The sequence below is a fragment of the Stegostoma tigrinum genome, chromosome 9, assembly GCF_030684315.1.
Source record: "Stegostoma tigrinum isolate sSteTig4 chromosome 9, sSteTig4.hap1, whole genome shotgun sequence".
In the NCBI taxonomy this organism is placed as follows: Eukaryota; Metazoa; Chordata; class Chondrichthyes; order Orectolobiformes; family Stegostomatidae; genus Stegostoma; species Stegostoma tigrinum.
In genome coordinates, this window is record NC_081362.1 from 79,587,713 (window position 1) to 79,610,638 (window position 22,926).

The 22,926-nt window shown below is 41.4% G+C and overlaps 1 protein-coding gene across 9 annotated transcripts in view; it reads left to right on the forward strand.

The window, feature by feature from the left end:
• Positions 1 to 22,926, forward strand: part of prkd3 (protein kinase D3) — a 388,805-nt gene that overhangs the window by 294,007 nt on the left and 71,872 nt on the right. For all 9 annotated transcript variants that reach the window (XM_059648663.1, XM_059648665.1, XM_059648664.1 and 6 more), the window contains one exon: positions 6,258 to 6,335. In XM_059648663.1, the coding sequence (XP_059504646.1) occupies positions 6,258 to 6,335 (78 nt within the window). The remainder of the gene's footprint in view (positions 1 to 6,257; positions 6,336 to 22,926) is intronic.

A 22,926-nucleotide genomic window follows, 5' to 3' on the forward strand; every position in this document is an offset into this window, starting at 1 on the left:
CCAGCACCTTGCACAGCTGCAGTAAGACTTCCCGACACTCATACTCCAACGTCTTTGAAATAAGGGCCAACGATCCTTTTGCCTTCCTGATTGCATACTGCACCTGGGCACTAATTTCCTGTGTTTGTGCATGAGTACCCCAAGTCCCTTTGCATTGCAGATTTCTGCAGTTTTTCTCCATTTAAATGTACTCTTCTGTTCTCCCTTTCAAAATGAACAAGCTCAGGTTTTCCGACATTATACTCCTTTTGCCACCTTTTTGTCTACATAATCCATGATACATTTCGTTTTTAAAAATTCTTCAGAGACCTTGAATTTGTGAACAGAAGGATTTCTCATGTATTGCTCTTTGTACAATAGCCATCAGAATTTACTTCCCTGCTTTCACCACAGAGGGAGAAATCGTTGTATTTGATGTTAGTGAGAATTGATTTTCTGTTCAAAAGGAAGCCACAATCTCCTTTGGATATTTAAGAAACAAGGAATTGCTGAAGTAGCCCTTGCTTATGGTTGACTGTTTACTGAGGCAGTTGTAGGCATCTTTAAAAGACACAGGAAGATTCAAACCTGATGTGACGAGGAAAAAATAGCCTGCTGTGAAGATTGTAACATGGGATTGGGGCTTATAAAGCTACATAACTACCAGTAGGGTGGAGCATGACAAAACTATTACGTTAGGTAACTAATGGGAAAGTATCTCTTCTTCAGCTCGATTGATTAGTTGGACTGAAGTATCTCTTTCTATGCTATATGATTCTGACTGAATTAGCTTTCTTGTGCTGAAGTTAGATCCATGTTGATCTTACTTTATTTGTTGCATTAAATGTCTTAAAGCATGAAATCTTTTCTTCTTGATTATTTCCACCAGTTATAAGGGAATTCATCTTTTTAAAAGGTATTGGCCTCAAGGGAGATGAAGACATTTTCAGAATTTCAATGTAAAACTAAATTAAGTATTAATTTTGATAAAATGCCTTCTATGATACATTGCATGCCGTTTCAACTCACATCATGTTCCACACAGTGTTGAGAGATAATGGGAACTGCAGATGCTGGAGAATCCAAGATAACAAAGCGTGTAGCTGGATGAACACAGCAGGCCAAGCAGCATCTCGGGAGCACAAAAGCTGACATTTCGGGCCTAGACCCTTCATCAGAGAGGGGGATGGGGAGAGGGAACTGGAATAAATAGGGAGAGACGGGGAGGCGGACCAAAGATGGATTGAGGAGAAGATAGGTGGAGAGGGGATAGGTCAGTCCGGGGAGGACAGACAGGTCAAGGATGCAGGATGAGGCTGGTAGGTGGGAGGAGGGGATAGGTGAGAGGAAGAACAGGTTAGGGAGGCGGGGACGAGCTGGGCTGGTTTAGTGATGCAGTGGGGGAAGGGTAGATTTTGAAGCTTGTGAGGTCCACATTGATACCATTGGGCTGCAGGGTTTTCAAGCGGAATATGAGTTGCTGTTCCTGCAACTTCGGGTGGCATCACTGTGGCACTGCAGAAGGCCCATGATGGACATGTCATCTGAGGAATGGGAGGGGGAGTTAAAATGGTTCACGACTGGGAGGTGCAGTTGTTTATTGCGAACCGAACGGAGGTGTTCTGCAAAGGGGTCCCCAAGCCTCTGTTTGGTTTCCGCAATGTAGAGGAAGCCACACCGGGTACAGTGGATACAGTATACTACATTGGCAGATGTGCAGGTGCACATCTGCTTAATATGGAAAGTCATCTTGGGGCCTGAGATGGGGGTGAGGGAGGAGGTGTGGGAGCAAGTGTAGCACTTCTTGCTGTTGCAGGGGAAGGTGCTGGGTGTGGTGGGGTTGGAGGGGAGTGTGAAGCGGACAAGGGAGTCGTGGAGAGAGTGGTCTCTCCGGAAGGCAGACAAGGGTGGGGATGGAAAAATGTCTCGGGTGGTGGGGTCAGATTATAGATGGCGGAAGTGTCGGAAGATGATGCGTTGTATCCATAGGTTGGTGGCGTGGTATGTGAGGACGAGGGGGCGGGGTGTGAGGAATGTGTTGCGGGAAATGCGGGAGACATGGTCAAGGGCATTCTCAACCACTGTAGGGGGGAGTTGCAATCCTTGAAGAACGCGGCTATCTGGGATGTGCGGGAGTGGAATGCCTCATCCTGGGAGCAGATGCGGCGGAGGCGAAGGAATTGGGAATAGGGGATGGAATTTTTGCAGGAGGGTGGGTGGGAGGAGGTGTATTCTATGTAGCTGTTGGAGTCGTTGGGCTTGAAGTGGACACCAGTTTCTAGCTGGTTGTCTGAGATGGAGACTGAGAGGTCCAGGAAGGTGAGGGGATGTGCTGGAGATGGCCCAGGTGAACTTGCGGTTGGGGTGGAAGGTGTTGGTGAAGTGGATGAACTGTTCGAGCTCCTCTTGGGAGCAAGAGGTGGCGCCGATACAGTCATCGATGTAACAGAGGAAGAGGTGGGGCCTGTGTAGGTGCTGAAGAGGGACTGTTCCACGTAACCTACAAAGAGGCAGACATAGCTTGGGCCCATGCGGGTACCCATGGCAACCCCCCTTGTTTGTAGGAAGTGGGAGGAATCGAAAGAGAAGTTGTTGAGAGTGAGGATGAGGTCAGCTGCTCGAACCTCCCAAGAGGAGCTCGAACAGTTCATCCACTTCACCAACACCTTCCACCCCAACCTCAAGTTCACCTGGGCCATGTATCTAGTTATAACCTGTTCATTATCCTAATCAGAGGAAGGGGTAGCTGGTGTGCAGCAGATACACCATGCAGAGAGCGTGTGAGGAAGGATATACAGTTGATAGGGCAAAGTTGCGGTCAGTGTGACGTGTTGAAATGTGTCTATTTTAGTGGAAGAAGTATCAGGAATAAGGGTGATGAGTTTGGAGCAGGGATCCGCCCTTGAAGCTACGATGTTGTGGCCATTATGGAGACTTGGATCACAGGAGCAGGAGTGGTTCCTGGGTGTTCCGGGATTTACATGTTTCAAAAGAAACAGGGAGGGAGACCAAAGAAGTGGGTGAGTGACATTGTTAATCAGGGATAACATGGCAGTTGCTGAAAGGAAGGTCATTGAGGAGAGTTTGACTACTGAGTCAGTATGGATGGTGGCCAGAAACAGAAAAGGAGCAGTCACTTCATTGGGAGTCTTCTGTACACCTCCCAATAGAAATAGAGATACTGAGGAGCAGATTGGGAGGCAGATTTTGGAAATGTGCAGATGTAGTAAGGTTTTTGTCATGGGTGACTTCAACTTCCCTAATATCAACTGGTACCTCCTTAGTGCAGATAGTTTGGATGGAGCAGATTTTGCCAGGTGTGTCCAGGAAGGATTGCTGACTTAATATGTAGAAAGACCGACTAGAGGCGGAGGACATATTGGATTTGGTGCTTGGCAATGAACCAGGCTGGGTGTCAGATCTCTCAGTGGGAGAACATTTTGGTGAAAGTGATCAGAACTCCCTGGCCTTTACTTCAGTCATGGAGAGGGATAGGAGCAGACGGTATGCGAAAGGATTTAATTGGGGGAGGGGGGGATTACAATGCTATTGGGCAGGAACTGTGGACCATACATTTCCCTGAGAACATCTGTTCCCAATTTATGACAGAAATGTGGTGGTTGTTAAGGGGGCAGTTGCTGCGAGTCCTGGACAACTTTGTCCCGCCGAGGCAAGGAAGGGATGTCAAATGAAGGAACATTGGATGACAAGCATGTGGAACACCTAGTCAAAAGGAAGAAGGAAGCTTACTTACAGGTCACACCGGGCTCTGGAGGGTTACAGGGTAGCCAGGAAAGAACTGAAGAATGGAATTAGGAGAGCTAGAAGGGGGCATGAAAAAGTCTCAGCGAGTTGAATTAAGGAAAGCCCCAAGACATTCTATGCTAATGTGAGGAGCAAGAGGATGGCCAGATTGAGGGTAGGGCCATTCAGGGATAGTGGAGGGAACTTGTGCATGGAGTCAGAGGAAGTAGGGGAGGTCCTTTTAATGAATACTTTGCTTCAGTATTCAGCAGTGAAACGGTTCTAGTATTTTGTGAGGACAGCGTGAAACAGGCAGATATGTTTGAACAGCTTGATGTTAGGAAGGAGGATGTGCTAGAAATTTTGAAATATACCCAAGGTTTCTGTGGGAAATGAGGGAAGAGATTGCTGCACCTTTGCAAATGAGGTTTGTGTCCTCACTGTCCACGAGAGTAGTACCAGAAGATTGGAGAGTAGAAACTGTTATTCCCTTGTTCCAGAAAGGGAATGGGGATGGACCTGGAAATTACAGACCAGTCAGTCTTATTTCTGTCGTGGGCAAATTTTTCGAGAGGATTCTGAGAGACCGTATTTGTGATTATTTGGAAAAGCAAAGTTTGATCAGCGATAGCCAGCATGGCTTTGTGAGGGGCAGGCCATGCCTCACAAGCCTTATTGAATTCTTTGAGAATGTGACAAAATACATTGGAGGTAGAGCAATGGATGTGGTATATATGGATTTTAGCAAGGTGTTCGTTAAGGTCCCCATGGTAGACTCATTCACAAAGTAAGGAGCCATGGGATTCAGGGAAATTTGGATACAGAATTGACTGTCCAATTGAAGACAGAGGGTGGTAGTAGATGGAAAGTATTCAGCCTGGAGTTCAGTGGCCAGTGGTGTTCCACACGGATCAGCTCTGGGACCTCTGCTCTTTGTGATCTTTATAAATGACTTGGATGAGGAAGTGGAAGGGTGGATTAGTAAATTTGCCGGTGACATGAAGGTTGGTGGAGTTATGGATACTGTGGAGGGCTGTTATAGGTTGCAGCGGGACATTGACAGGATACAGAGCTGGGCAAAGAAGTGACAGATGGAATTGGACCCAGAAAAGTGTGAAATGATTCATTTTGCAACACTGAATTTGAAATCAGATTGCAGGGTTAATGGCTGAATTCTTGGCAGTGTGGAGCAACAGAGGGCTATTGGGGTCCACGTCCATTGATCCCTTGAAGTTGCCACCCAAGTTGCTAGGATTGTTAAGAAGACACATGGCATGTTGGCTTTCATTGGCAAGGGAATTGAGCGGAAGAGCCGTGAGGTTATGCTGCAGCTCTATAAAACTCTGGTTAGACCACACTTGGAATATTATGTTCGGTTCTGGTTGCCTCTTTATAGGAAGGATGTGGAAGCTTTAGAGAGAGTGCAGAGGAGATTTTCCAGGATGCTGCCTGGACTGGAGGGCAGGTCTGATGAGGATAGGTTGAGGGAGCTAGGGCTTTTTTCATTAGAGCGAAGAAGGATGAGAGGTGACTTGGTAGAGGTGTACAAGATATTGAGAGACATAGTTAGAGTGGATAGCCAGAAATTTTTTCCCAGGGTGGAAATGACTATTACGAGGGGGTATAATTTTCAGGTGATTGGAAGAAGGTGTAGGGAAGATATCAGTGGTAGGTTCTTTACACAGAGCGTGGTGGGTGCGTGGAATGCACTGCTAGCAGTGTTGTATAGTTAGATACATTAGTGACGTTTAAGCAACTCTTGGATAGTCACATAGATGATAGTACAATGAAGGGTATGCAGGTTAGTTTGACCTTAGAGTAGGACAGTAGTTTGGCATAACATTGTGGGCTGAAGGGCCTGTACTGGGCTGTACTATTCCATGTTCTGTGTTCTACATTCTGTTATATGGTTTATTGATAATAGTATCAGTTTTCACACTCTCAAATTGCCATTCAGGATAAGCATTCAATAAGGCCACTGGTGAACAGTGATAGCACTCACTAAATTATTGTTGAACATTTTCCCTTCTATTGATGCAATTTTCAATCTTTCTGAATGTTGTTTAAATCCACTAGCCTTTAAATATTACTACTAATGTACTTAAAAAAAAACTCCGTAGTTGAGGATCCTATGTTGGTTAATACACATGAAAAGCTTAGAGAGAAAATTGATTTATTAAGAGTTTGGCTATATAACAATGTTAGATATGTCCACATGATGGACAAAAATGTTATAAGAAATCTATAGAGAATGGAAGGAATATTTTCAAAACTAAGTGTTGATATAATCACGTCCACTCCTTTTTTATTCCAAATACCTTCAATCTAAGTTTATGTTGTTTAAAATCAGTTGATAGTTAAACATTAAATTTTGAAAATTTATTTCTATTAACATGTATTGTTACATGTGGCATCTTGATATCAGATGAAGTGATTTTTGTGTCAAAGAATACTTCAGTATTAACACGTTTGCTGACTAAAACCAGGCACAAGAAAAGTATAAAACTCATTCATTGGGATTTTGTTTCTTGCAGAGAAAAAGACATTACTGGAGGCTAGATAGCAAGTGCCTTACACTGTTTCAGAATGACACTGGAGCTAAGTACTACAAGGTAAGGGCCTGCCATTAAGTCCCATGTGTCATAAGACAAACTTATTGATAAGATTAAGATAATTGATGGATGAAATATATTTCAGCACATTATGTCATTAGTTTTACATAAAATTGAGCGGGATTTGTTTGCCAACTAGTTTTCTGGTAAAGGCTCTAAATCTTATCTGCAGTAACTGGTAGTAAGGTTTTATTCTACTTGATCTTCTGAAATTATTTTAAATAGCTTGACACCATAAATTGTGAAACATTCTGAAGTACTAACTCTGAGAGAACACTTTGGTGAGCAAACAGTGAAACATTTTGAGAAACCATACATTATTCAAAGCCAGAGATAATGGGAACTGCAGATGCTGGAGAATTCCAAGATAATAAAATGTGAGGCTGGATGAACACAGCAGGCCAAGCAGCATCTCAGGAGCACAAAAGCTGACGTTTCGGGCCTAGACCCTTCATCAGAGAGGATCAAAGCCAGGCTTGTCACCCAGTTTATGTCAGATTACCTACTTAAAAAGTTGACTTGCTATATTAGTCTTCTGTATCTAATGGATAAAGAGGACAGCAGTCAACTAGGATTCTCATACAGTGGCCTGTCGTGAAATGGGTGGGGTGTTGGGGGTGTAGGATTGTTTGGTGGTGTTAGAGTGTGGGAGTGTGTGTGCACAATGAGTGAAAACAGATGTGGTTCACTGTGTAACATCACATTGTCAAATAATCCACTGACATTTACTAGCCCAGCTTATCTGTGAAGTAGGGTCGCCTTAGGAAAAATTTGCAAATGTCAGGGGTGACTTTTGAGCCATACCCCAAGGATGAGTCACACCCTCCAAGAAAGTAGGGGCGAAATTTTGGGGGAACTGAGGAAGCAATACCAAAGTAGCTCTAATGTAATTAGTAAATTGTTTACTTGAGTGCAGTTGTGATAAGTCAACAGGAAACATTCAAATGGCATCGATCTTATCAAGAGACTCAGTGGGTTTAGTTGACACTGTTAAATTGTACTTCTGCAGGGTAACTTTGATCTTGAAATATCCTTGAGTGGGCTGAATTTTGTACAGTAGTTCCAGGTTAATGTGACCTTTTGTAATTGCTACAACTTTAGTGAATGCCTAAGTTTGCTCATTTTTCTGCAACTTATTTACGTGCTAATGTTGTCTGTGGTTAGGTAAACAGTCACTGCTTACCCCCTTCAGAATTTTCTTTCTTTTCATTGACTTTTTCTTTCAATTAGATAATCTGTTAGCTTTGGTTTGTTTTTCTTCATTGTTTATTATATATTTTGAAGTTAGTTGAATCTACATAGCAGGCCTGTAGACTAAATAGTGCGTCTTGCAGTGCTGTGTACAATCATTGGACAAAATCTAATAGCCTCTTGCATTGAACCACTTCATGAGGCATTTCTCCTATGCCAATTGGCAAGTCAACACTGCTGTTGGGGGCACTCTATTTATATTGCAGAGCAGTTTATAACAGTCAAATCAGCCTTGAAACCACTGAAAATTCAGTTTGAGCATGAGAAGAAGAAAAATTCCCTTGGGTGGTGTCTCCTGCCTACCATTGCTTTCATAAAGTTACAGCTTAAAAATAAGGTCAAAACGCTGGTCTGCAACCCTTCCTGTTTGTTAATAACAAAGTAATCAGTATAAGATTTGTTTAGTGTTTGTTTTTGACATATAAGAATACTACATTTCCCATTCTTTGGTCTGGCAACAGCTTTTCAGGACATTCAGTAATATTTTTAATACACTTTTAAGTTACTGCGGCAGATAATAATGAGTCAATTGGAGTATGCAGGTCAGATCACGGAACGGAGGAGGTGAGGTGTCTACCCTGAAGGGTATATGTCAGAAATGCCATCTTTTGGCTGAGACTTGTAAACCAAGGCCACATATGAACTCTCAAATGGAGTCGTCACTCATGGATTCCTTGCCAAAGGCTTTAATGATGCCCTCAGCCGTTACATCTACAGCCTTTCCACGCTCTGTCATGTGTTTTAACATATCCTGTGAGAACATTTGATGCTATTTAATGCACGCCAATATTTGCTTAAAGTTTTTCTCTCCTCCCTCCTTCCTCTTCCTCTGTAACAATTATTTCCTGCAATGTTTCCCTATCATGCCTATTAATGTTATGCCTGTAAATAACATCTTTATGTCATAATTATAAATAAAATTTTATTTTGCTCATAAATCCTCCAGCCTTTGTCTCCAACACTGGTAGAAATACAACTCCACAGCATTGGTGGCTGTTAACCATCTCGGTTAATTAGTTAAATTCAAACCATGCAAATTGACTCTGACTCTGGTCAGACCATTGCTGTGGTAATGCAGCAGGGATTGGTTCTCTCTTTAGACCCTTCCTCAATGAGGAAAGGTGCTCTCTGGGACATCATTTTGCTTATAAAGAGCAGGACCCATGCGTAAATGAATCATATCGTGAGTCAAAGTCATAGCCTTTATTTGGTTTCTGGTGTGATGTTAATTAATGGAAGAAGCATATCAGATGTTGCACATGATGTTCTGAGCTTTGCAGACATTGGCTCACTATTCTAGTACATGGTCTAGAGTAGTTTTAGAGTATCATATGTCTCCATTATCATTGTCAATGCCCATATCTTTATTTTAGTTACTTCTTTAATGCAATCCGCCATTTACTTTCCGATCTGATTTTTTTAAAATTCAAAGTAAAAGACTGCTTTTAATTCCTTGAATTGTTATCTGTGAAAATGCTCCAGCATATTTGTCTGCCAACCACCACATTTGTTGCTGCTTGATGATCTAGAGATTCCTTTGACTTCGCACCAGATTCAAGTCATCATCAACTAAAGTGAAAGCCCATACCATAGTAATTGCTAGATCTTTGTGGACAGTTTTCTTTGAGCTAGGCTGCAAGTGCTGTTGCTTCACTGCAAAATCTGGAAAAAAAAATTAGTTTTATTCTCAATACGCACAAAATAGTTTCTCGATTACTCTTTATAAATTTGCTGATGGGATCAGATCTCAAACAATGACAAGGCAGAGTACAGGAAAGAGATACACCACGTCACTAAGCTGTCTAAAGGAAACAAACTCTGCCACAATGTCAGTAAAATGAAGGAGCTGGTTATTCACTTCAGAACTTGGAGTGGAAAATGTGCCACTGTCTACATCAATAGTGCTGAGGTTGAGAGCTTCAAGCTTCCAGGAGGAAATATCACCAACAATCTATCCTGGTCCATCCATATCAACACTACAGTCAAGAAAACACACCAATGCCTATACTTCTTCAGATGGCTAAGGAAATTTGGCATATCCAGAATGACACTGACCAATTTTTATGGTTGCGCCATAGAAACCATCCTATCTGTTGCATCCCAGCTTAGTATGGCAACTGCTTTTCCCAAGACTGCAAGAATTATAAAGAGTTTTACACACAGCCCAGTCCATCACACAAACCAGCCTTCCTTCTATTGACTCCATCCATACTTCCCACTGCCTCAGAAAAGCAGCCAACATAATCAAAGACCCCTCCCACTCCAGTAATATGCTTTTCCACCCCTTTCTATCGGGCAGAAAACACAAAGTTTGAAAACACATGCCAACAGATTCAAGAACAGCTTCTTTCCTGCCATTATTAGACTTGTAAATGGACCTGTCATATATTAGAGTTGATCTTTGTCAACACCTCTATCGCTGTAACACTATATTCTGCATTACATTCTATTACTCTAATTTACGGATGTAAGGTATGATTTTTCTGGTTCGCATGCAAAATAATATTTTTCACTATCTCCGTATGTTACTAATATATGAAATCAAATAATGTCACTGTTTATTAAGGAACACACCATCGTGGCACTTGTTGAGGCTTCATTTGTTCCTAGTGATTCTTCTACTGACGTACAATGAAGCAAAAACAGAAATTGCTGGAAAATCTCAGCTGGTCTGTCAGTGACTGTGGAGAGAAATTAGAGTTAACATTTCAGATCCAGTTGCCCTTCTTCAGAACAGATGCTGCTAGACCTGCTGAGATTTTCCAGCAATTGCTGTCTTTGTTTCAGATTCCCAACATTGCAGTTCTTTTGCATATTTGTTTGACGTACTATGATGCCAGTTGTGCCATGGTTTAATTTTATCTTTTAGCCTTGTTTTTGTAAAGCTTGAAGTCTATGACCAAATGCTTCTGATAATACAGGCTAATTACAACTTTGCATATTTCAAAAAGTGGAGAGATAATCCCATTCTTATAGGGTGAGACAGGCTAAGTGTGGATACGATTTTTCCTCTGTTTGTTAAGTCTAAAACTAAGGAACAGGATTTAATTCTGAGAAGAGGAAGATTCCTTCCTGCTGAGGGTATTCACTTTGAATCTCTACCTGAGAGGGCTGAGGAAGTTGTTCAAGATGAAAATCAATTGTTTTTGGATCCTAATGACATGACGGGACATGGGAACAGTGGGAGAAAATAGCTTAGAGGTAGATGAGCAGCTTGATTGATACCACATCCACAAACGTCCACCCACTCCACAAGAAAAGTTTCAGCAGTGTGTACCATCTACAAAATGCAACCAAAGAACAATGGATGCTGGAAATCCAAAACAATAACAGAAATTACTGGAAAAGCTCAGCAGGTCTGGCGGCATATGTGGAGAAAAAGTACAGCCAACCTTTTGTGTCTAGGGATCAGATATGTTATTGTTTGAGATTTCTGCTTCAGCTTCACATTCTCTAGTTGTTCTTTATTGGAAACATACTTGCTTGGATACCGGGCGGTGATGGCCTTGGAGTTGGTCTGATTGCTTCAACGGCTTACAGCCTTGAATCTTCATTTTTTAGGTTTGAGTATGGAGGGTGGACACTTGATTAGACTCCCTACAGTGTGGAAACAGGCCCTTCCACCCAACAAGTCCCCACCGCCCCTTGAAGCACCCCACCCAGACCCCTTCACCTATAATCCGCACACCCTGATCACTATGGGCAATTTAGCATGGCCAATCCACCTAGCCTGCACATCTTTGGACTGGGAGGAAACCGGAATACCCGGAGGAAACCCACGCAGACACGGGGAGAATGTGCAAACTCCACACAGACAGTCGCCTGAGGCTGGAATTGAACCCGGGTCCCTGGAGCTGTGAGGCTGCAGTGCTAACTACTGAGCCACCGTGCCGCCCCTAACTTGGATATGGTTGTGAAATGATGTTCCAGTTTGAATCACTACTGGGAGGGTTAATATGAATGGATTTGAGAGGAGAGTGAAAGGAAAGTACTGGGAGGTCACTAAGATAAAACAAAGAACTGTGGATGCTGGAGATCTGAAACAAAATAGAAATTGCTGGAGAAACTCAGCAAGTCTAGCAGAGAGAAATAGAGTTAACATTTCAAGTCCAGTGATCCTTCTTCAGAATTGCCAGACCTCCTGAGTTTCTCCAGCAATTTCTGTTTTTGTTTGTTTCAAATACGAGAAGTCATCTGATTCACTCCAATTTACTATCGAAATTTGATGGCAATAAGATTCAAAAATGGTTGTAAGTTTGTGGATTATCAGAGGTGTTGACTTGAAAAGGTTTTTCTTGTTTTTTTTAGGTTGAGTCCTGTTTGTAACATGCAGTAAAGATTGAAATTTAAGTCTAACAGTAGAGTTGTTAGGCTGTGGAGTTAGAATGCCAAACAGCTATACCATTGGGTTAACCATAGGGTTAAGTAAGATTGGTAAAAAGGGAAGTATTCATGTTACCATGGTTCCAGAAATATAAATGTGCTGACTGTTTTTATATTATTTCAACTTCATAGTTTTGATCTGTGCATTTAAAATAGTTGTTCTACCATACTGTAATTTTAAGGAAGGGAATAACCACTTTTTATAATACCTGTTTTTCATTAGCTCAGATCTAACTAGGTCTCTTTAAATTTTGAACTGCTGCTATCCATAATGAGAGGTAGTGTCCATCCTGCTCTACTGGCACTGATATCTTAGAGTCAGGGCACTTACGGGTTCTTTGTGGTTGTGATTCTGTTTTCCTTCCTCACTTCACCACATCTCTTCCACCATCTTCCACCACTCCACATCCCCCTCCCCCACCCTACTTCGGCACAAGTATCTGAACCTATTTCCCTACCAGCATGTGTTACAGTAACAGTCATGACCATGTGTTCCCCTGTGACCCAGCTTTAAATTCCTGTAGTTACAAAAAAGTATGGGCTATTTGTTTTTAATTTCATACTCCCTCCAATACATTGCACATGACAGCATCTCTGACTTCTTGCATAGAATTTAATTCATGTTTGGCTAAAGAAATGACACTTTGTGTGTTCTTGAAGTAAGATATTTTGGGGAGGCAATGGTGTCGTGGTAGTATTGCTAGCCTATTAATCCACAGACTCTGGTAATGTTTTGGGTACCCAGGTTCAAATCCTGTCATGGCAGATGGTGGAACCTGAATTCAATAAAAATTTGGAATTAAGAGTCTGATTGTGCCTGTTACCAATTGTCAGAAAAACCCATCTGGTTCACTAATCTCCTATAGGGGAAGGAAGCTGTCAGCCTTACCTCGTTTGGCCTACATGTGACTCCAGTAAGGTGGTTGACTCTTAACTGCCCTTTGGACAAGTAGAGATGGGTAATAAAATGCTGGCCTAACTAGTGATGCCCCTATCCTGTGAATGAACAAAAAAAATGTTGCTGCTGCATCATGGACATTTAGTAAGAGTTCTACATTTTGTGCAGGAACTTAGTTTGTAGCTGACCTCGGCACTATAGGCACTGCAATAGGTAGTTAGCATTATACTTCTGGTTTGTCAGCTCCAAGTTGCGCTCCATGGATGTAGACCTGAGAATGGTAACAGCAGTCTAAATGTGGTATTAAAGGTGATTTACCATGACAAATTCTTACTTGTGTTAATTAACCAAGAAAAATTGCCATGTAGTTAATGTGTTGCAGCAGGAATTATGATCCATTTCAACGTGGTGATTTTGAGTGCTAAAGAGCAATTCACTTACATAGTGAGTGGCTGAATTAACCAACTCTAGAGTGACAGCAGTTGCTATATTTGCCGTTGCAAATAACAGCACCAGAATGTGAGATACACAGAATGTTAACTCTTCAACTTGATACAAGCACCATTTTCCTCTCCCACAGCCACCTCTCTTCAATTACTGTGGCTCCCTGATGCATCATATGAATGAGTGACACTCTAAGCTCTGATTCTACTTTGCATCTTGAATGTATTACCTTCCAACGTTAGCAGAAGACTGTATGACAAGATAGTGCTGCCAAAATAGATGGAAAGAATAAAAAAACTAGAAACGACTCATTGCCAATGAATTTCTCTTGCTTAATTGATTATGTAAGTGATGGTGGCACTTCTGCCTCTGAGTCAGAAGGTAATTCCTCTAAGCTTGCTCCAGTCATGGGCATAGTATTGAGGAAGAGCTGCTCTGACAGAGCCCTGACTTTCTGATGAGAAACAAGGACCTGCTGCTTATCTGATCATAATCACATTGCTTGTATGAGTTTGACCACAGAACATAGAACAGTACAGGCACTTCGGTCCACGATGTTGTGCCAAGCTATTATCCTATTAAGATCAACCTACCCTGCATACCCTACATTTTACTATCCTCCATGTGCTTATCCAAGAGTCGCTTAAAAGTCTCTAAAGTACCTGACTCCACTACCACTGCTGGCAGAGCATTCCACATGCCCACCACTCTCTGTATGTATAACCTACCCCAACTTCTCCCCTATGCCTTCCTCTAATCACCTTAAAACTATGCCTCCTCGTAATAGTTATTTCCACCCTGGGGAGAAAGTCTTCAACTATCTACTCCATCTATGCCTGTTGTCATCTTGTACACCTCTACCAAGTTATCTCTCATCCTTCTTTGCTCCAGTGAAAAAAGCTCTAGCTCCCTCAACCTATCCTCATCAGACCTGCCCTCCAGTCTAGGCAGCATCCTGAAAAATCTCCTCTGCACCCTCTCTAAAGCTTCCACATCCTTCCAATAATGAGGCAACTAGAACTGAACACAATATTCCAAGGGTAGTCTAACCAGAGTTTTATAGAGCTGCAGCATAACCTCACGGCTCTTAAACTCAATTCCCTTGCCAATGAAGGCCAACACATCATACATCATCTTTACAATGCTATCAACTTGGGTAGCAACTGAGGGATGTATGGACATGGACCCTAATATCCCTGCCTTCCTCCACACTGCCAAGAATATTGCCATTAACCCTGCATTCAAACTCAATATTCCAAAATGAATCACTTCATGCTTTTCTGGGTTGAATTCCATCTGTCACTTCTTTACCCAGCTCTGCATCCTGTCAATGTCCGGTTGCAACCTACAACAGCCCTCCACGCTGTCCACAAATTGACCAACCTTCGTGTCCTCGGCAAACTTACTAACCCATCCTTCCACTTCCTCATCCAAGTCATTTATAAAGATCACAAAGAACAGAGGTCTCAGAACAGATCTTTGTGAAACACCACTAGTCACCGAACTCCAGGCTGAATACTTCCAATCACTACCACCATCTCTGTCCTATTGGACAGTCAATTTTGTATCCAGACAGTCAAATTCCCCTGAATCCCATACCTCCTTACTTTCTGGATGAATCTACCATGTGGAGCCTTATCAAATGCTTTGTTAAAACCCATACGCACCGCGTCTACTGCTGTACCTTCATCACTGTTTTGTCACATCCTCAAAGAATTCAGTAAGGCTTGTGATGCATGGCCTGTCCCTCACAAAGCCATGATGACTATTTCTAATCAAACTATGCGGTTGTAAATTATCATAAATACTATCTCTCAGAATTCTCTCCAATAATTTGCCCATCACGGAAGTAAGACTGACTGTTCTGTAATTTCTGGGATTATCCCTACTCCCTTTCTTGAACAAATGAATGATGTTTGCCACCCTCCAGTCTTCTCGTACTACTCCAGTGGACAGTGAGGACACAAAGATCATGGCCAAAGGGGCAGCAATCTCTTCCCTTGCTTCTACATTATCCTTGGGTATATCCCATCTGGCCTAGGGGACTTATCTATCCTCATGTTTTTCACACTTTCTAGCACATCTTCCTTCCTAACATCAACCTGTTCGAGTATATCTGCCTGTTTCACGCTGTCCTCACAAATGTCAGGGTCCCTCTGGTGAATACTGAAGCAAAGTATTCATTTAAGGACCTCCCCTACTTCCTCCGACTCCACGCACAAGCTCCCTCTACTATCCCTGATCAGGCCTACACTCACTCTGGCCATCCTCTTGCTCCTCCCATAAGCGCAGAATGCCTTGGGGCTTTCCTTAATTCAACTCGCTAAGACTTTTTCATGCCCCCTTCTAGCTCTCCTAATTCCATTCTTCAGTTCTTTCCTGGCTACCTTGTAGCCCTCTAGAGCCCTGTCTGATCTGTGCTTTGTCAACCTTAAGTAAGGTTCCTTCTTCCTTTTGACTAGGTGTTCCACATGTCTTGTCATCCAATGTTCCTTCATTTGACATCCCTTCCTTGCCTCGGCGGGTCAAAGTTGTCCAGCACTCGTAGCAAGTGCTCCATAACCAACCTCCACATTTCTGTCATGCATTTCCCTGAGAACATCCCAATTGGTGCTCCGTAGTTCTTGCCTAATAGCATTGTAATCCCCCCCCTCCCCCAATTAAATCCTTTCCCATACTGTTTGCTCCTATCCCTCTCCATGACTGAAGTAAAGGCCAGGGAGTTCTGATCACTGTCTCCAAAATGTTCTCCCACTGAGAGATCTGACACCCAGCCTGGTTCAATGCCAGCACCAAATGCAATGTGGCCTCCCCGTCTAGTCGGCCTTTCTACATATTGAGTCAGCAATCCTTCCTGGACACACCTGACAAAATCTGCTCCATCCAAACTATTTGCACTTCGGAGATTCCAGTTTGCTGTGAGCAAATTGGCTGCTGCGTTTGTAATATTACAAAAGTGAGTACTTTTTATAAGAGACTGTAGAGCACTTGGATACCCTGGCATTGACACAGGTTTTATATAGATGCACAACTTTCCTTTCTCCTTAAATCAATTTCTGAGTCTTGTTGGTTGAGTACAGGAGTATTTCATGCCATTCATTACTGGCCCCAAATGATTGCAGCAAGAATATTTTGTAAATGCATCATAAATACAGCAGTCTAATGATCATCATTAAATTTTATGGGGAGCATCATGGCAAAAAAAAATCCTGCCAGCTTTGGTGTTGCAATACAAATCATCCAACAATTGCAGAAGGTCGTGACTACTCTTGGTGAATCTCTTCATAGAAGTTTTGCAGAATCCTGACAGTGTGGAAGCAGGCCAATTGGTCTACGCTAACCTCCAAAGAGCATCCCACCCATCCCACCCCATTGGATGCTGCATGTATTTGCATGACCCTGGATACATGGCAATTTTTAGCATGGCCAGTCCACCTAACCTGCATATCTTTTGACTCTGGGCGGAAACTGGAGCACCCAGAGGAAACCCATGCAGACACAGGGAGAATGTGCAAACTCTACATAGACAGTCGCCTGAGGGTGGAATTGAACCTGGGTTTCGGGTGCTGTGAGGCATGAGTGCTAACCACTGAGCCGTTTGTCCCCTAATTTATTTTGCAAATTCCTGGAATATTTTGAATTAATAATCAATTGTATCATTAGTGCGTCATTGTAATGACTTGATCTCCCAGTAATATCTGCATAGTTGTCTTTATTGCAGAAAGCAGTGGTATGCCTCTCACATGTCAGGTGTAAGCTACGTATTTTCATAAATGTCATTATGGGGTGTAGCCAGTATTGTCTTTTCCACTTTTTCCAATTCCCCTTGACCGCAGTAGAGTCAGGAACCAAAAATCTTTGCAAATTATGCTTGATAAAAATATAGTTCTGGATGCTGCTCTTCCCAGATATAAATATTTTCTTTTCTTCAAGCATCAATTCTAATCATTCAGTTCCTTTTCCCTTTTTCCTTTCATTACAATTTTGACTCATTTGATAGAGAACTGGCCAGTTGTTTTTAATAGCTTTTGTATCTTTGAGCTTCAAGTTGGCTAGTTTAAATGTTTTGATTCCTAAGCATGTTTCCCTACCCCTCATGGCCTCTATGAAACCACAATCTCAAAATACTGCAAAATTGAAATAGTCATCATTTTGTGATGCTCAATTTAAAAACAAAACAGAAATGGTTTGCCAAATGGTTTAAATGATCAAATTGCTTCTTTATGTATGTTAAACTGATAAATGTTTAGCTTCAGTGAATGTTTCAGATAGTCTGATTACATGTCCATCTCGAATGAATGAAACAAATTTTGAACGTAGTGTCAGCTGTTCTGTGCTGTTTTGCTTTCATGTGAGCATTAGCCTAAATACGGAATATGATTGTTTGTATTTATAAAGAGTGAATGTCTGCAATTGTACACACAGCTGAGCTGGTGAGAGAAAAGGGACTACCTACCTACCTACCTGCTAACCTCATCCCGTCCCCTTGACCTGTCCATCTCCCCTGGACTGACCGATCTCCCCCCTACCTCCCCACCTACACTCGCCTCCAACCCAGCCTCTTTGACTGGCCTGTCTTCTCTCCACCTATCTTCTCTCTCGTCCATCTTCTATCCGCCTCCCCCTCTCTCCCTATTTATTTCAGATCCCCCTTCCCCTCCCCCATTTCTGAAGAAGGTCTAAGCCCGAAACGTCAGCCTTCCTGCTCCTCTGATGCTACTTGGCCTGGTGTGTTCTTCCAGCCCTGCACCTTGTTATCTCAGAAAAGGGAGGATCTGGTTTTGCCACACAAAATTGAATGGTTAAGATAGGCCAAACTTGGTGTTCATTTTTTGATAGAGTTTTGAGTTTCATTTTTACAGCTGGTTTTGTAAAAGTTCTGCAAACATGCTTGTCAGAGAGTGACTATGTGAATGCCATCAACAAGCGAAAATTCTGTGGTGTGACCACGTGGCAATTGCAAAAGAAGTCATTGTCGTAGTTGTTAATGTTGAGACTGTATCAATTCAAAGATTATTGTTTCTGCCTATTCTATTAACTGTTACATCTTGAACAATGTGAAATTAACACTCTAGTGTATTTTGAAAAACGTATATTTAAATTCCAGAGGTTGCTTGTCATGGCTATGAGAAATAATGTGCATTATGTACTGAGAGTTTCCTTCCTAGAACAAATTGATATTTTTGTGTCTTAATTAATGCAAATTGACTTTTCTCCCCAAATCAAAAAATGAACAGAATGGTGGGAGAACTCTTTCAGCTAATTGGACTAAAACTAAATTGTTCATTCGTACACATGGTAGAATTTAGTGATTAGTCTAGTAGCAGTGTAGCAAAACCTGTCTGTTTGCTAACATTTTTGAAATGGTGGACCTAGTTCCCTATTTAAGGTTTTGGGGTAGATTTATAGCTCTGGTTATTAAGGTAATAACAATATAGTCTACTTGATGTAAGAAATCTTGTTTTTAAAAGTTCCAAGAAGAAACTTGTATGGTTAAGAAAACGTGAAAATTTACAGTTTTGTTTTGCTCAAAATTTTTTCATTGAACCCTGGTTTCCATTCTTGGGTTCGGCAGAAGTCTGCTTCCTTTTGAGTTCAGGAATTGTGCCAAAGGCAGGGTTTTCATGGATAACCAGAAAAACCAGCTCAAACTTGAAAATGCAGGACACATTATGATGAGATAATCCAGAGCAAGTATAAAATATATAGGAAATCTATCATGAGATTGATTTTTTTTTTATTTAAAAAAGATCATGAGTGAGTATATGAGAAAACTTGTAAAAGAGTTGAGGACAATGATTTTCTATTATCACCGAATGAGCATCTATTTAAGATATTTGTAAGGCCACAAAGATAAAAGAGATAAATTAAGGTAGATGGTAAAGAATTGACAGATGCATTTAAAGGAGACTGTACAAGGAGACTAGGTGTTGAGATTGAGATGACAAAAGAAGAGCAAGTGAAAAACAATTAGTGTACTTTATCATTTTTTTAAAACCTCACAAGGTAGATAAATCACTTGTTTTACACCCATATGCTCCTGAATTAAGTAACAGAAACTTTAACAACTATTTTCCAAAACTCATGGCAAGAAAATCTAATTAGAGCACTAAAGAGTGGTAAATCAAATAGCTCCCGTCAAAAATGGCCATGGAAATAAACCAGGACACTACTCATAAGTGTTAGCTCAATTGTTGCTCAACTGAGAGTGTAATGTGCAAGTGGAAAAGCAGGAGTTAATCTGTGTCATTATACAACATTAATCCCCAAAAAGCAAAAATGCTGTTCTCACTGAAGTAGAGAAGATTCAGGAGTGATTTAACAGAGGATTATAAATTGAAAAGATAAACAATGTTGTATCCTCTGATCAGTGAGATGGTACCAAGTGGGCATAAATTTTAGGTATTTACAAGAAGAAGTAAAAGGAAATTTTAAAGAAAGCAACTGGTATGGAATATTTTTCCCTTTTTCATAAATTCATAAACACATTTTAAAAGGCTACACCTTTGCAAGCCAATGATATTAAGGGCATGGGTAGCATGGGATTGGGCTAGGTGGCTTATGTACTTGAAAAAAGTCATCAGCACATACCTGATGAGACAATTGGCCTGTATGGTTGCTGAGGACATTTCTGAAAAACAATGTGAAGTGATCTTATGGAAGTGTATATGAGAGTATCCAACACTGCATCAGCAAATACATCTCAAAAGTACTTTCTGTGTCTGGCTGTAAAGTCGTTTGGAACATCCTGAAATCGCAAAAGGCATGATAAATGCAAATCTTTATTTTACAGCTGGGAAAAAGTAGATCCTTAAAAGTACTCCACATTAGCAACAAAGGATTCAAACCAGATTTTGCCCAACATTTCTCTTGCTTGCTCTTCCACATCCCTTCGACATATACACAGTTAACTGTGTAAATCAGGAAGTTTGTGTCTGAGATTCACAGCTCTTCTAGATTACTGGAAATGCAAAAAGTCTAAATTACAAACAAACATGCAATTGTAATAATTTGCTTTGTGCATAGTTGTGCTGTTTCTCTGATATCTGCATATTAAACTCAAGAGACGAAGTTGAGGCATCTGTTTTGTTTTGTTCTGTTCCCTTCTCACTTGTACCACCTCGCATTCTCTTCAAACCTGACTTCAAGTTATTCTAGAAAGACAAAATCTCAAAACTTCAAGCAAGAAGCTAAGCAAACAGTTTCAAGCTGCAATTGGGTAGGGATGACTCATATGATATTTACCACTAGTAGGATGTTCCCAACAGTCCAGAAAGATGTTCTGTCTACCACAGTTGGGCATCATCATGTATGAATTTAAACACCAGTACAATGACAGGTGCCTAGGCCATATGTTCCAATTGTGATATGAGTTTTGAACACGTTTTCAGCCCAAGATCCACTGGCATCCAGTCATTAGAAAAGGGAGGGGAAATTAAGGGCAAACAAGGAGCTATTTAGACTATGTACAGGGAATCATTGTATGGTTGCATTGGGCTGAGGAGTTCCTTTGTTTATCTGTTCTCTTATCCCATCAGCTTTCATTCCACCAAGGATGATGTTCCTTTACAGCAAGAGTTCAGCTAACTGCTCCAGTTGCCATCCCTTATTGTCACCTGCCAGTGGAGGACCTGGAGAACTGCATCGCTCCTTTGCTAAGTGCCCTAAATCACCGTTACCACCTGGTGTGGGAGGCGCTGTTGCACACTAATTGGCTGATAGGCAGCAGATAGTCTGAACTCAATCAGCCTTCTTGCAAAACCTAAACCAAGTTAGAAACTAAGGCTAGGAAGTGCTTTGAGAACTATAATTGGTGAAAGTAAGATGAAAGAACATAAAAACCAGGTGTAGGAGTTGGTCGTCTGGCCCTTCAAGTCTGCTCAGCCATTCAGTAAGATCATGGCTGATCTTTTCATGGCCTCAGTTCCACTTATGCACCTTCTCGCTATAGCCTTAAAATCCTTTACTGTTCAGAAATTATCTCCTTTTCTGTAAAAACATTCAATGAGGAAGCCTCAACTATTTCACTGGGCAGTGAATTCCCACAGATTCATAGCCCTTTGGGCAAAGAAGTTCCTTCTCAATTGAGATTCTTTTACAGAGAGTGATTAAAAGTTGGGGTTTTCTAAAATTTTGAATTTAATCCAAAACAACTAAATTATGTTCAGTGTTGAGATTAAATTTATAGAACATGGTTATCCTGTAACGTGTCATTGGAGATAATTTCCACTTTGAAAATTCAAAAATTGATTGCTTGAATGTTTGAAATAAAAATAGATATTGTAAAGACTATCTTTTTATTTTTCTATAATTTTTGATTATGGATTGAAGTAAGCAAAGGATTATTTTATTGTCAAGGATTGTGAAAGGAATTGCATTTATACTCCCGCTTTGTTCAAGCGGTGAGGGAGGCTGCTTGTTGATGGGCCGGCTATTGGGTCGGTGTACAATGAAAGATTTAGTTAGTGGTAGGTAGCTGATTGGTTTATGAAGTTGTGACAAGTTGTGGATGACAAAGGTCATCAGCCTGATAACAACTATGTGATTTGCTCCTGGATCACTGAACAGCTTGTCAATGCCTGCTGGACTGCTGCAAAAAGCAAATGGTTTGTCTTTCTCTCCAATAAAATACCCGAAGCCTGCAGAAAATCAGTTTGTTTTTCTTCGCTAGTTGTATAAGCCGAGGCCTTTAATCAGTGAAGAAGAGATTTTGCATTTGTGTTAATCACCTGTCCATCTGTGATGAAGTGAAAAGAACCTGGAAAAAAGTTTAAAGAACAGGAAAATCCTGGGAAGCCAGAAGATCATCCTGGTGAACCCTGTGGACTGGCGTGATTGAACTGCTTCCCTAGAAATTTTCCTTCAACCTATAATACCAGTGTTTGTTTTTAATGTATGTGTAGGGGGAGTCTTATCAGGTATCAGAGTTTTAACTGGGAAAGTTATATGTTGACTCTTCATGGTTGGGTTTTCTGTGATTAAAATCTATTTCTTTGTAACAAATAGTCATTCTTGTTAAGCACAAAAACCTAGTCCAAGATTTAGTTTAACCTGGGTCTATCTGACAGATAAACTGGGGGCATTGTGTACTTTGAAAACTCTTCTTAAACATTTGTCACCATTCCAGCAACAGTGGGCCTTGATTTCCAGTGTGTTGCCTCAGTGAGGCAATACGGTATTTTTATAATACCCTTTCTGCCTCATTACATGACTCACACCACCATACAAATGATCTTCTGTCAACAGATGCTGCAATCTGGCTGCCTCATTAAGAATAAAAGGAGACAGATGAGCTTGTTATGAGTGCACAATGATATAAAGCAACTTCTCAGACTTTTGTGGCATAGTGGTAGTGTCTTTTCCTCTGAACAAGGAGGTCTGGATTCAAATTTCACCTGCTTCAGAGGGGGGCAGAATTTACAGTTCTTGGATCAGTGGGATCTCTTCTGGTGTAGGGGTGACCTTTACAAGAGGGACAGGTTGCATTTGAACTGGAGGGGTTGCAGTATCCTTGGGGAGAGATTTGCTAGTGTTATCCGGGAGAGTTTAAACTAGTTTGGCAGGGGGATAGGACTCTGAATAAAAGAGGGGTCATCGAGAAGTCAAGGGAAAATA